Source organism: Diceros bicornis, chromosome 25, assembly GCF_020826845.1.
Source record: "Diceros bicornis minor isolate mBicDic1 chromosome 25, mDicBic1.mat.cur, whole genome shotgun sequence".
In the NCBI taxonomy this organism is placed as follows: Eukaryota; Metazoa; Chordata; class Mammalia; order Perissodactyla; family Rhinocerotidae; genus Diceros; species Diceros bicornis.
This window is the reverse complement of record NC_080764.1, coordinates 27,865,037-27,880,290: the sequence shown is the minus strand read 5'-3', so window position 1 is coordinate 27,880,290 and position 15,254 is coordinate 27,865,037. Positions and strand designations below refer to the sequence as shown.

Below are 15,254 nucleotides of genomic sequence, written 5' to 3'. Positions count from 1 at the left end.
AGGAGGCTCTTGAGTAGTCCAGGCGAGAAATCACGTCTCATGTCGCCTTGGGCGCCTGGAGTGGTGGCGACCGAATGTGGAGAGAGACAGGTGGATTCTGTGGCTTGCAGTAATCCCACTGAGTTATGTTGAAGACCTGGACTGAGGTGGGGGCAGTGAGAGTGGAGAGGAGGGATTAAATGAAATAGCTTTTTAAGACTAGAATTGACAGGTGTTGGTGACCAGTTAGAAGACAAGTTTAATTTTTGTTGAGTTTTAGATGCCTTTGGGTCACCCAAGAAGAGCCACTAAGCAGGCAGTTGGCAGTGAAGTTAGGAATTGGGGGTCCTCTCTGTAAACCTTTATGGAGCTCCTCCCATGTGCCGGGCTCTGTTTGGGGTGTATGTCCCCAGGTCTGCCTTGTCTTTGTCTCCCAGGCATCCATAAGGTGGTCTGACACCTAGTGGGCCCTCAATAAATGTTTGTCGAACTGGAAAGAAGGTGCTGTCCATCTGGTGGAGAAGACTGTGACTCTAGCACGGTGAGATAAGAGCTTCCAAGAGGAGTCACCAGAGCTGTGTTTGTAGGAAGAATAAAACCCAGGTAGCCCAGAGGGAAGGGCCTTTCCCATAAGGGAATGAGGCCAGACTCATTGTTCCCCTATCGCCCCCCAGTCTAGTCTTGGAAGAGTCCGCTGGAGAAGCATATTCTCAAACACACTAGCTGTTCCTAATTACTGCTCATTGACATCCTCCTGAGGCTCCTTTTCCACCAGTGACTGATTTTAAAAATTGGATTCCAAGTGCTGATCCTTGCTTCTTTGAGGCAGCAGGAGGGGTACGGGGGCCCAGAGCAGCGGTAGCTGTAGGTGTCACCGAGTATCAGCCTCCTGTGCATAGCGATGTCTCTGTGCCTCTAACCCAGGGCTTCCTCGCCCCGTGGAGCCCTTGCTGCGGACCTCTGTGAAGCCTGTAGATCCCTTCCCAGAAAATGGTTTTAAATGCATAAAATAAAAACAGAAATGCAAAGTGAACCAATTATATTGATATATAGATATATCAAAATGTTTTTTCAATTTGAGATATAGTAATATATCTTAGCACACTAAATAGCAAGATCTAGCGGCAGTAACTACCATAATTTCAAAGTACAGATTAGCATAAATGATATTTTGAGATATCTGCAATAACTACAAAATGATATGAAAATATCTGATTTCTTTTGGTGACAGAGTCACAGGCTCAGTTAATACAGCTGTGGCCTGCATTCATAATTAATGAAAATGCTAGATTTCAGTTAGAGTTTGCTAAAATAAAGGTTTTTTTTTCCTCATCCAATTTCATGGGTTCCCTGAATTCTGTCCCTGATGTCAGCGGAGCCCCTGCTCCAACCATTCATTTTGGTTACCAGGTGTTTCCAAAACCAATCACATGACGTGTAAAGTGTTTCATTTTGTTTCAAGACTTATTTGATTGGCTTATTTTGACAATAAGGGGTTTATTCCCATCTGTATTTTATAGATCAAGCCTTGGCCAAGAGCAAGTGCTCCATAAATGATGGATGGATGGGTGATGGGGGGATGGAGAAGCCTCAGAAAGGTTCAATGGCTGCCTGGAGACCCACAGCTCATAAGTAATAGAGCTTGAACTTGAACCCACATATTTTTTTAACTCTAAATCTCTTGTTCTTTCTACTCTTCCGTGCTACCATTATGCTATTTTTATTTTAAGGAGTTAACCCAATGCGAGTCATGTTCATACATTGTGCTATCCTAATCTTGGGAAGGAACAGTCCTCTTATTCTTTGCTTTGGTCAGAAAACACCTAAAGTACTTTGTTTACTTCTTAGAGCCACATTTTTTTTTAAATTTATTTATTTTTCCCCCAAAGCCCCAGTAGATAGTTGTATGTCATAGTTGCACATCCTTCTAGTTGCTGTATGTGGGACGCGGCCTCAGCATGGCCAGACAAGCAGCCCGTCGGTGCGCGCCCGGGATCTGAACCTGGGCCGCCAGTAGCGGAGCGTGCGCACTTAACTGCTAAGCCACCGGGCCGGCCCGGAGCCACATTTTAAGTACACTGAATCTGCAGACCATCTATGGACTGAGATGGAACTGTCTCTTACAAGCTGTCAATGAACTGTGGATGTGAGATTTAGAGAAGGCCAAGATTCGTGGTAGTAGGAGGTATGGGGTAGTTTAGTATTGCTGCCCAAGGCAGAACCAAGGCCCATTGTTTATAAGGGATGAATTTTGGCTCAACTGAAGGACTCTGTAATGATTAGGCCTACTTAGCAATGTACCAAGTTTGCCTGATGAGATATTGACTGAAACCATTCAAACATTGATCTTTGTATTTATTCATTCATTCAGTAAACGTTTATTGACAACGTACTACATGCCAGATGCTGAGGTGTATGCTGCATTCAAAGTGTAGAATAAGATAAACTATTGTAGAGCTTAGAGAGTAGAGTCTACTGAGAGATGGACTATACATAAAATTTAAAAAACAATCATTATAATAAGTATTTTGAAGGAAACAAATGGAGTGCTATGATTCAGAATAACAACTGGGGTAGGGATGGGAAGATCTATAGTTATGTGTCCCTGAAGAGGTGACATTGAACTTGAAACCTGAAAGATTAGAAAGACCTAGCCTATGGGGGACAAAAAAGGGGGAGCTAGAAGAGGCAGCATGTCCAAAGGCCCTGAGGCAGAAATATGGTAACATGTTAAGGAGTCTGAGAGAAAGCTACTAGGTGAACTGAAGCAGAGTGAAAGAGAAGAGTGGTAAGGAATGAGTTTAAAGAAGTAGGCAGGGACTAGCTCAGGTAGGGTCTGGGGACGCGTTTGGATTTCTAAGTGTGATGAGAAGCTGGTAAAGAATTTTAGGTAAGGGAGTAACATGACCTGTTTTATATTTTAATTGATCACTCTGGCTATTGGATGGAGAAAGATTGTAGGTTGAAAGGGCGAGACCAGGAGGCTCTTGCAGTAGATCAGGAGTGAGATGATGGGGCCTTAGACTGGGCGGAGGCCATGGACATGGAGAAGATAGACTTGAGATTGTTGGGAAATTCAGCTGAGATTTTTCACAGATGTGGGGAGTGATGGAAAGAGGAGCATTGAGGTGACTGGTGGTGCCTTTTACCGTGATGGGGCAGACTAGGAAGGAACAGGGTTGGAGGGAAGAAATAACCATTTTCCAGCAACTCTGAAACTTTGTGATAGATTCCAGTGGTTCTTAAGGGGGATGGGGCCATTTACTTAGAGGGTATTTAGAAATGGGGGGGCGGGGGGGAGCTTTTGCAGTCGTCAGAATGATGGCTGGAGGCACCACTGGCATTTTATGGACAACAGTCAAGAATGCTAAAAGTCCTGGGCCAGCCCCGTGGCTTAGTGGTTAAGTGCACGCACTCCGCTGCTGGCGGCCCGGGTTCGGATCCCGGTCGTGCACCGACGCACCGCTTCTCCGGCCATGCTGAGGCCACGTCCCACGTACAGCAACTAGAAGGATGTGCAGCTATGACATACAACTATCTACTGGGGCTTTGGGGGAAAAAATAAAAAATAAAATTATAAAAAAAAAAAAAAGAATGCTAAAAGTCCTGTATTACGCAGGACAGCCACCATAATGAAGAAGTAGTCCATCTGGAATGCCAGTAGCTTCCTCGTGGAAAAACATTGATGGACTGAGTCCTTTTCAACTCTAAGAATCTAGAAAAATGCATTTTTCACACCATCAGCTACTCATATCTTTTTGTGAATTATCTGAGTCAGGTTCTTTTCACAAGTAATTGACTGAAATTAGCCATAGGGAGCACGTGGAGATTTAGATGGGGGATGGGGTGTAGAGTGGGAGGAAGGAAAAATAAGTCTTGGAGAGTGGGACTTTGGTGGTAGGTAAGGCTGTGAGGCTGAAGGGCACTGGAGCCCTAGGAGGGAGGAGAGAAGGTGGAAGATTAAGTGGGAGGATGTGAAATACCAGCCTCACCACTTTGCCTGTTTCCTGTGGCTGTGCTGCACGCTGCCCGAGCTTGCCTGGTGTAGAGGCTGTGTCCCTACACTTCCCTTCTCCTTTCCTCCTGCACACTTTGTACTTTTCCTTTTGATCATTTGAGTCTCCAATGTAAATTCCTCCTTCAGATAATCAGAGAGCTGCCGTAAACTAGAACCCGATCAATGCTGTATACTCTAGAAGAATAAAGAAAAGCGACAGGAACCTTAATGGCTAATGAAATCACTATCTAACGTGGGAGAATAATCGTTCTTTCCGTATCTCTAGCTTGATAAAGATAGTTTTCTAATTATTTTTACACACGTGGTTTCATTTGGGCCTCACAACAGTGCTAATAGGCAGGGCATGTGTTTTATTGTGTCCATTTTACAGATTCGGTTATTGAGGTTCAGGGACTTAACTCACCAAAATCAAGCAGTGAGTAAGGGGCAGAGCTGGGGGCCAGAACTTGGGTGTCACGCTCCTACTGAGGTTTCCTCACTGCAAGCGGGCCCCTGGGTAAGTAACAGGAAATGATGAAAAAACTGCTTCCGAGTAAGTGAATGCCAAAGGGGAGCAGAGTAGAAAATTAACTGCCCAAGAGGCATGTTATCTGTGTGTAAGAAGTTCGTTGGCACCCAGTTGATATCTGCCTGGCCCCGTAAGGAAAACCCAAAATAAGGGAGCCCTTTTAGCACCTTGGGGGTAGAAGACTTGACTCTTGCTGGCTCCTCAACACTCGAGGCCCCACTAGGGTGCACATTTCTTCCAGCTGTTCCCATAATAGCTGCAGTGTGGCTGTGAACACCCTGCATGAGCCCTGATGAGTCATGCCATCTTTCACATGGGAGGGGCAGGGCCACGATGTTACTCAACTCCAGAGAATGCCACTCACATCCTACAATAGATGACTGGCGCTCCCTGGAGGTGTGCAGTGCACACTGGGAGTGTTTATTGTCAATGAAAGCTAGTATGAAGGAGGTGAGGCTGTTTTCCTCATGACATGCCCACTACTCCCTGTATACTCACACACATGCACGAGCACACACGCCACCACTCACCCCTTCTCAGTAGCCTTGGTTCCACTTTGGTATGTCCAGCCTAAAGCTCTCTCTTTTTCAGCCCAGATGTCGTTTGAGACCAAGTTGCTTTTTCCTCAAACTGAAAAAAGTTTCCCACTTAGAGCGGGCTGAAGTGTAGGGCTGAAGTGTAGGCGGGACGTTCTGGTGAGACATGGCAGGCGGGAGAAGCAGAATGACAACTCTGAGGGAACCAGGCAAGCCCAAAGGGGAGACAAGGTTTAGAGCTAAATCAAGATTGGATTTTGTTATGAAAGGCAGAACTGGCAAAAGCATCATTACAAGGCATTAACCTTGTTACACACAGACGAACAAGCAGAGGCTGGGATTCAGAAATAAATTACACGTAATAAACTAGACAGAATAGGCTGAGAGCAACATTAGCCATTATGCCCTAAGGAGAGAGAAGGGCAAGATAGAAAATAGGCCAAAAAGAGGGTAAGAATAATGTCTGGACACAGGGGGCCCGCTGCACTATTTCTCCCCTTTTTCTGCTTGGCTCCCTAGGTATTAACTTCACTTTTGTGAGGAGGTTTCTCTAGAGTCTGGCTTGCTTTTGTTTTCATTTAGCATAAGAAAGCCTTTCAGAGGGCTCCTTTTTCCATTCACGGGACCTGTCCATTTCTGTGTGTTTCCAACACAAAAGAATCCATTTCCATTCAGCCGGAGCAGCCCTTACAGTTTATGTGAGGTCCAAGCCTGCTCTTTCCTATTTTCTTCCAGGCTCACTGCTGTAACTGGCTACACAATCCTGATTGTGACCAGAGCCCTCAAGGACGAGAGGCACAAGCACTCATCCAGTTCCTGGGCCCTGGGTGCTGAGGAAGAGCTAGAGTCCAGTGCCAGGTCCAACAAGCCATGACTCTCATTTCTTACACAGTGACTTGCTTTTGGTTGCAGGTAACAGAAAACCCTATAAACAGTGGTTTAAACCATGACATCTATTGTTAACTTAGTTAAAAGTTTAAAAGTTGGAAGTCTAAGCTCGGTCACATCCTCGAGAACCTAGAGAGTCTTTTATTGTTCCCCTGCGCCAAACTTAAGTGTATTGATTTTCATCCTCCATCTTGAATCTCACGAAAGCAAAATGGCTGCCTGCACTCTGTGCCTGACGGCCTCAAACAACTGATTTCAAAAGGAGGAAGTTGGGCAAGAGGACAGACAGACTCACCTCAATAGTTTCCTCTTATTAAGGAGGAAACTTACTTCCAGAAGCCCCTCAAGTGGACTTCTTGTATCTCACAGGCTGTAACTGGGCCACACGGCCATCCCTAACTCTAAGGCATAGGGAAGCAAGGATCTGGTAATGGGGAATGGAATTACCATTGGGTTTGGACCAGTCATGGTTGGCCCAGGCTTGGGTTTACTGCTGCTTGAACAAAATTAAGGTTCTTGTGGCAAAGAAGAAGGTGAGAATAACTGCCATGGGTGTGGCAGTAACTGTTTGTGTTTTTAAATAAGGTAATGATAGCAAACGTGGATTGTGTGTTACCATGGGCCAGACACTGTTCTAAACTTTACTGAGGCTTACTACTAACTCATTGTGTCCTCGTAATAAGTCGATGGCAGAAACACTGTTATCGTCACTTCCTTCGTAAAGAGGAAGAAAGTGAGTCACAGAGAGGTTAAATAATGTGCACAAAATTACTTAGCTAGAAAGTGCTAGAGTCAGGGTTCAAACCCAGGAGGTCTGGCTCACTGCCCCACCCTGTCCCTATTAGGTAAGATGATAAAGTATTCTAAGTAGTGTGGAGTAAGTACATGTTACTAATAATAATACCAGCTAACACTTATCAACATGTTCTTATTAGTACTATCATTATTATCCTTCTTCATAACCACCTCACTTCATTAGCCATATTCACAGCTGAGAAAGCCAGCCCCCAACAGGGTTAAATAAATTGTCCAGGTCACCCAGTGAGTGAGACCCAAGCTCCAATGCAATCCTAACCTCTCTGACCCCTAGTCCCAGGCAGTTTGTTCTATGCCACCAGCTCTCAAGTTTGGGAACATTGATTTAATGGCTGTGCTACTTATGCTATTGATCCAGCACTTGATTTGGAAAACTACAATTATTGAGGATCAGTCAGAAGTCAGGGGAAGGACACCAGAAAGGGTGAGACGGAATTCGGAAGCAGTTTTTCTCCTTGTTCTCTTTCAGCTTCTGAGCCGCCTCTGGTTTTTTTGGAGCCAGTCTTTCACAAACAGAACATCTCATTGCACCTCAGCAAAGGTCACCCGTGACGTCATGGTTCTTGGCTAATCAGAATAGCTACAGTTATTAAGCACCTACTGTATACCAGATGTGGGAGTACACTGTTCCATTTCGTCTTCATGGATGGATAGTCAACAATCTACAGCCATTACTCTTTCTGTGTCATGAGATGAGGGAGAATGGACTCCTCCGGCCAAAGATAGTGGTAGTAGAACATTCCAGATGCCCAGACAGAGATGACACCCAATTCTCTGAGTTAGCATCTCTGCCGTGCTCAAATATTTAATGAAAGTATTGGTTGGCCAATCTTAGGTTTGAACAATTCTGGTTTTATTTTAAAGCAAGGCATGTGGTGTGGTTTTATTTTTTTTAATCTAAAGGTCATCCGATTTTTCTTTTTCTGCTTATAGTCACAAGGCATCCTTATCTAAACAGTGATCTATTGTTGTGATTCTTAGACCCACAGAGATTTTTTTTTAACTTCAATTTTAACAGGACAGTTCCTCATCTTTCTCAACTGCATGAAAAGTATCTTTTAAGAAGAAAAAAAATCTCTACAGGGCTTTCCAAAAATCTTCTTAAACTGAGTTCACTATGGAATATTTTATGCAAATAAGTCACTTTCTCTTAGGTTATGACATCTTTTCCTTGAAAAGTGATCACAGCATTGGAGAAATTCTTGCTAGCTTATCTTTTCCTCGCAGCGCAACTTCAACAAAGAAATATAGGCGGTACTTTTAAAGGCTTCGGAAATCAATTTAGTCCATGAATCCGTTTAGTTTAGATGTTAATGAAACTTGGTGGGTTTAAAAATAATGAATATTTAATAAGATAAATTGAAAGACATAAACACTGTCGGCAATAATATAATGAAGTTGATAAGTCTTAGCCTCCCCCTGCCCATCTGCCCCTTCCCAAAGCAGGGCGATTTTAGGAGTTGCGTGGTGCTTACTAAGTTTGCCGGCTCTCCCATTGGCTGAAGCTAAATTGTGCCTTTGAAACCTTAGTATAGTTGGGAACTGAGCTCTGGCAGATAAAGTATGCTATCACACTGAGTTCAGTAGCTACAGACGGTAACGACTCTTTCTAGCTCCGTGTCTTCCAGAGATTTGTGTAACAAACTCAGTTTCCTGTCGTTGAAGGCAGGAAGCAGCATGAAGCACTCCATGCTATTAAACAAGAAAGAAAAAGACATTTTGGTCGACATTCTCCCTGATCTGGGTTTAAAGAGGGGCTTTATTTAATGATCAAGAGTTGAGCATGTGATTATATGTGCTCAAAGCTTCAGACTATTTAAATGCCTTCGGGTGGGAGTTATGGTTTTCGTTTCCTCTTCAAGAGCATCACTACCAGGTCCAGCCCTTGTGCTTGGTTCCTCTTTGGCTCTGTGGCTCTGTCTTACCCACCATCCATGACTGTATTTTTCCCTGTTTACCCTCGGAATTAATTACCCTGTCTTCCGGCTTCACACTGCACCCTTCTTGTCAATTCAGAATCCCTCCTCTCTGCCATCACACCCAAGAGGATGGTCCGTCTCACATCTTGGGAAATGGCTTGTTTAACCTCACAGAAGCCAATCCCTAGCTAAAATAAATTGCAGCAGGATCCTGCAAACAGCCAAGTATAAGATTGTCTCCCTCCCAATTCAGCAGTGGGCTCTCTCTTGGCAATAAAGTGGAACTCGGTTTCATATATCAGCTGAGGGAGTGTTAAATGGATGGCTAGCTCGCTGCTGGCAATCAATACATGTTAATACATAGTAAACAAGTGACTTTCTATGGGTTGAGCAAGCATGGTGATTTTGCAGATAAAGGGGATAAAATGTTGTTCCTGGGGATCTTGTCTAAGAAAAGGTATTTGGGGCTCAAGTGGAATCCTTCCCAGGTGGGCATGAGCGACATTTTATCATCATGAGAATTATCACTGTTAAAAATTATCTTTTTTTTTTGTTTGTGCGTTTGTGTGCATGTTCAGAAAGACGGGGAGCAACCTGAAAGAGTCCAACCAATCGCATCATCTACCTTGATCCATTCCGACCTGACATCCGTTTATGGCACCGTGGTAATGAACAGGACTGTTTTATTCTTGGGGACTGGAGATGGCCAGTTACTTAAGGTTGGTTTTCTGTGCCTTCTTCAATGTCGATTTTAAGAGTGATCCATTTTGTGCTTTTTTATTGCTTCTGAGTTATACACAACACCATACCAACTGCTTTGTGGACTCCTCAGAGACCCCCAGAAACGGACTGAAAGAAATTTCTGGAAATCTGTATGTAATAACCTCCCTAACCATGTAATGAAGAAGCAGGAGCCTCCTTGCTTCCCAGGAGTGTGCCAAGATACTGTTCCTTCCTTACTCATCAGCGGCCTGGCTGAAGTTAATGGAGGTCTGGCCCCTACCCTGTCCTTGACTCACCTTCCTATGACATTTAACCTTCCAGTTGTATCTCCTTTAGAATGAAAATGTACAAAGCACCTGATTTCTCACAACTTTAAAGGCTAGAGATTATAGGGCTTGAGAAGAAGGAAAAACAGGTGTTCCTTCCCTCCAGCCCACGTGCCACCTGCTGAGGGGGTTTATTTTCTGCCCTTTGTACCCACACACATCAAAGAGAGGTTAGAGATCTGAAATCTGTTGACAGCCCCCTGGACTTTTCTCTCTGAGGACTGTTTTCTCCCCACTGTATGGATGTACCACTGGTCAAGTTGAGATTTTTATTCACTTGGGGGAGGGGCAGTTGGAAGGAGGAGAAAAGAAAATCAGAGATACTTAATGACTTGTCTGAAATTACATAGCATTATCTTATCAATTTCATCGGCAAGCATTTATTGAATACCCCCCATGGCCTCCACCAACATCCATGGTTGGGCACTACACTATTACTGTCACCCTAAGCTGATATTTCTTTGCCTCTCTGCAGCCAGTCGATTTACTGTCAGCTCAGGTTCTAAAATGAATAGTAACAGATTTACTTTCTCAACTGATCTCCCATTGATACCTAGCTGTGTGACTTTAAGTGAATCGCCTACCCCCTCTGAGCCTCCATTTCCTCATCTGTAAAATGAGACTGTACTAGACAACCTAGAAAACCCCTTTCTCTTCTGATGGTCTCTAATTCTGTCTTCTGGGTACTTATCCCACACTCTAGCCAAACCTATTTGCTTGCTCTTCTCCGAACATGCATTGTGTAGTCCTGCCCCCACACCTCTGCTCACACTGTACCCCCTTCCTGGATTGCTTTCTTTTTTTTCTCTGCTTTACTGAATCCTGTGTATCTGTGCTTTGGCTCAGCTCAAACTCCACCTCCTCTTTGAGGACTCCCAAGCCTGGAGCGACCCTGTTTTTCTCTCATCTTAAATACTCATTTTCTGGATCATTCTTTTGGCTCGTTACAAATGTCTTGCTTTGATGCCTCACCTTGTCACTTGTGTTTGTCCTGCCTTCCCAGCTAGATGGTGAGCTTCTGAGAAGGGGGCCATGTACTCCCACAGCCTGACACCATGCCGAGTGCCTGCTAGGCATTTGATTTAATCTGTTTTCTTTGGAGGAAACCCAGTACCATATGGAAGGGAGTTTGTTTGTATACACGTTCTTTTAAAATATACATTGATCATCTTTCCCGTTGTGTTAACTTTATTTCCCCAGGAAAGGTAAATATCCATCAGTCATTCTGCACCAGTTGTCGGTGCCATGAGGCAATGTCTGTAGCTATACCAACCGGGTCAGGCTGATTGGACCCATTAACCTGGCAGGAGAAGTTTCCATCCATCCTTCCTGGGCCTCCTCACCAGTTATCTCCTCGGATTTGGGATATTTTTGATGAGTGTTTTGACAAGAACACGGTTTCCCCCAAGCTGAGCCAACCAAACTGTTACATGGTAAATTGGAGGTGAAGGAACACTTGGCTATAAATAGTTCCCCATGGGACGGCCTGGTTTCGCCTGTCCTGTTTGCTCCCCGGCGGTGCATGTGCAGCTGGCCGGTTTTATGATGTTGTGGCGGAGGGGTGGGACCGAGCTGCAGCTTCAAGCTGCTGAGGAAGAGGTGGCCGATTGAAGTCTCGGTTTCCTCGGCATCAGTGTGGGGTACGCCTTCAAAAGCCACATCTGTGGCCTTGTTTTTAGGATTCGAGTAACAGGGGCTGATTGGTGTTTTTTATTTTGTGACTGCTAACATTTCTGCAGTGCTTCCTATGTGCCAGGCCCTCTCCATGTTCTAACTCATTCAGTCCTCTCCACAGCCCAGTGAGGTGGATACATGATTCTCATTCAACAGATGAGGGAACCGCGGCCCAGAGAAGTTGGATGATTTGCCCAAGGTCACACAGTGGCAGAGCAGGGATTTGAACCTGGAGTGGCTTCAGAGACTGCACTAATATCCCTCATGCTACACTGGCTTTGTGACCTCTGCCCCCGGCACAGGCACCCACTCCCTGGGGGTTCCTGGAGGGAGTGGGTAGCTTGTTGATAGGGATCCATGGGGAGAACTGATGCTCCTGGGGTGGGATGGATCAGGAGACTTAGAGGCTCAGGGAAGAATCTCAGCTCGAGAAGAAAGCAGAGCATCTGACTGAGGACTACCTCACTGGCATGAAAACTTCTTGAGAATTAAACCCCACGCTCAGCTTCCCTCAGGAAGGTTCCCTCCCTTAAGAGGCAGTCGTGAGGGAAGAATTTGAGCTGACTGGCCCCGCCAGGCTCCCTAGGACATCCCAGTCATTCCCAGATTCCCGCGTGTGTCGTGTGTGCAGCCCCTGAAATTACCCCGAGTCCCGAAGACCTGGGATCGTGTAGATGATTTGGAAGGCACGGATAATCCCCAGATCCCTGTATTCAGAAACTTCAAGCTTCTCCAGTGGCAGACTTGTCACCAGAACTGTTAGAAGAGACGAACATTGATAGACATAAGCTTGGCTTCTTAAGCCGCAGAGTGGAGCGACTAATGAGCAGCGAAAAACAAAACCCAACCTAAGGCAGCCGCAGGGGGAGGAGGAGGAGGGAGAGGCCTGGATCACCCACAGTCTGACTCATCAGTTTCCCAGTGATCAAGAGTTGACGGGGTTTTGACAGATGCTGGGCACTGTAGTACTGCCTGGTTAGATGAGAGGCAGGAAACAGCAGTTGGGGGCCAATCGCTGATTTTTTCCACCCCACACAAAAAAACTGACTTCTTAAATCTCTGAAAACGTCATGGAGTTTTACTATAGTTTGGTGCAATTTTAAACATCATGTTAATTACATAATTTTTTCTTATTGTAAAAGTAAAGTTGCAAAGTAGTGGGGGATGAGAGAAAGCAAAGAAAAAAATACCCCTAATTCTGTCATTTAGAGGCCACCACTGTCAGCATTTTAGATTCCTTTTTTCACATAGTTGAGGTCAGACTCTATCCAATTTTGCATCCTTCTTTTCTTCAGTTAGTGAGGGATAATGCTTATATTAAAATGTCACAGCAAACCCTTTGTAAACAGTATCTTTAAATAGCTGTATCACTTTCTATTATGTGGAAACATTATTTTGAGCTTAAGCCGAGTTTTAAGTTTTAAAGTGTCTTTAAAGACATATACTTCTTCCAGATAATCTGGCACCATTTCCAAAGGTAAGATTTTACTGATGAGAAGTGAAAGAACTAAAGACTTTATAATATGTTAATACCTTGACTGCCCTCTTTCTCCTGTCTTTATTCCTGAGCCTGTCTATAAGACTTTAGGAAAATGGAAGGAATTTAGAACTGAAAGGATCCTGTAAGAGCATCTAATCTGCCCCCTTATTTTATTGATGTACAGTCCTGATGGTTGTGACAACTTATGTCCAGTCACTTTTCCCCCGGTTATTTCCTCATTTTACTTCCTTTCTGAACATGATTGCATGCTATAATTTTTCAGTTGTCAGCGTCTGCACTGAGATCAGCTGAAAAAGTCTGGCCACGCTGAGCTCGGCTTTTGGGAATTCATCCTGCACGTGTCGCATAGCCAGGACACTGCAAAGTGTACGCATTTCTATAAACATGTGCCAAATCTTTCTCCAGATTGTGGTGCAGTCTCTCGTGTGGTAGGGATTCCTTTGAGCCGACTTGGTTGCGTACAGAAAGCGGTCCTTATTTCATGGGCAGAATTGAATCTTTTGAGCTCTTCCAGGTGGTAAAATAAGTAATAACGGAATATGCATAAAATTTGAAATTTGTAACTTTATGCCTGCCTATTAACCTTTCTTGTAAGCATAAAAGATAAGAAGGCAGCAGGCGAGGAATAATAATAGCTAACATTTCTGAGCTCTTAACTGTGTGCCAGGCGTTAGAACCAGTGTCTGCATGGGTTAACTCATTTAATCCTCACGAGTCAATGCTATTACTGTCCCCACTTTGTAAATGAGAAAACCTGAGGCTGGGAGAGGTTAGGTGACTTGCTAAGGGGATTTGAACTGAAGCAATCTGTCCCCCACCCAAACTGCATTGGCAATTAAAATGTAGTCTATAAAGCTTGATAGAGTTTGTGGAACTGGTTTTTATTTTTTAATTTCTTTCTAATATTGGAATATCTGGGTTAATACAAAGATGCAAGTAATTGAGGTTTCATGAGAAGGGGCTATGGCTTCTGTGGTTTTAGTCTGTTGCTATCTAGGGACGGCCTTCTGGCAGCACAGCTGATTGCAGACTTCTGTGTTAGGAGAAGGCAGAGCCCTCTCTATTGGGGCTGCAAGTAGCTCCTGGGAGCCTCTGAACCCTCTTTGGGGTCCCAGCTTTTCCCCAGTGGGCTTCTTTAGAGCAAAGGTAGGGAATCTGTGTTCAGGTTGGTGTTTGGAATGGCTCCAGCGAGAGGAAGCTGATGTTGGGTTTCTCTAGCATCCCTAGGACTGAAGTAGGGTTCAGGGTGCGGGAAGCTGTATCATGCCCTTTCCCCGTATCCAGCAGAGAAGCACTGCTCACGTGCTCAGAGTCGGGACTGGTTACCTGTATGACTCTCAGAACTCTACTCCCATTAGTGGATTTCATTTATCCAAACTGTGGATTGAAATTCAATTCAGTTCCAGAAAGTTCTTCCTGCAGTCCAACAGAAGACAAACTATGTAACACCTGAAGTATCTGCCTTGACTCTGGTTACGTTAAGGTTTTGGAGTGAAAATAAGAGAAAACAAAAATAATAAAATTTTTTATAAGGACAAGATCTATTTATATTCCCACAGAATGTTCACATAAGGAAAAGGAGGCCATGAGGAACTCAGGACAGGACCTAGGGCCGGAAGTGGGAGTGGTGGGGATGGCTGAGCTGAGGTAATGGACCAAAAAGTAAGAACAGCAGGAAGTGTCAGAACTTGGAAATAAGCTCCATGGTTGGCTGTTTAGAATGTCATCTGAAGCTATTTCAAGTTCACCCCCATCTCATTTATTCCAGTTGGTGAGTTAGCAGGGACTCCCCAATTTAGACCTATTACTCCCATATAATCTACAAATCTAGAACTAGTGGTTCAGGCTGTAGGCGTCTCTTACTACTTACTTTCAAATAAGTAGATTGGAAACAAGAGAGGAATTTGCCTTAATCTTTATATTCCATTTTTAACACTCCCAACTACTGAAGCACGTTAAATGCTATTGATAATTACCTTGCTTTCTCTGTAGGTGTGTGTGGGTGTGTGGGTGGGTGGGTGTGTGGTATAAGTCTCCTTTGTGGCATTTCTTAGAAACTTCATGGAAAAAAATAAGTGAGAAGGTTGGTCTGCTTGCCCTGCAACTGGTTATCCCCACCAGTGTGAGGCATAAGAAAAGAAATTTGGCATAAAATATTTTAGCTTTTTGAACACCCATAGCTTTTCCATCTGATGGTAATAGCAAAGAAAAAAAAGAGTCTGTTTAATTTTTCTCCCCCCTCGTTTTCCTCATCATGCTGTCCTTCCCGTGGGTGGTCTTGAACTTGTAATGCAACTAACTGTATGGTGTGGAAGTCTCGCACACCATACACGTCAGGACTGTAGTTGGAAGGTTTTTTTGTATGC

General features: G+C 44.3%; 1 protein-coding gene across 3 annotated transcripts in view; it reads left to right on the top strand.

The window, feature by feature from the left end:
• The window catches only part of PLXNC1 (plexin C1), a 147,237-nt gene that overhangs the window by 10,527 nt on the left and 121,456 nt on the right, over positions 1–15,254 (top strand). For all 3 annotated transcript variants that reach the window (XM_058568651.1, XM_058568650.1, XM_058568649.1), the window contains exon 2: positions 9,243–9,383. In XM_058568651.1, the coding sequence (XP_058424634.1) occupies positions 9,243–9,383 (141 nt within the window). The remainder of the gene's footprint in view (positions 1–9,242; positions 9,384–15,254) is intronic.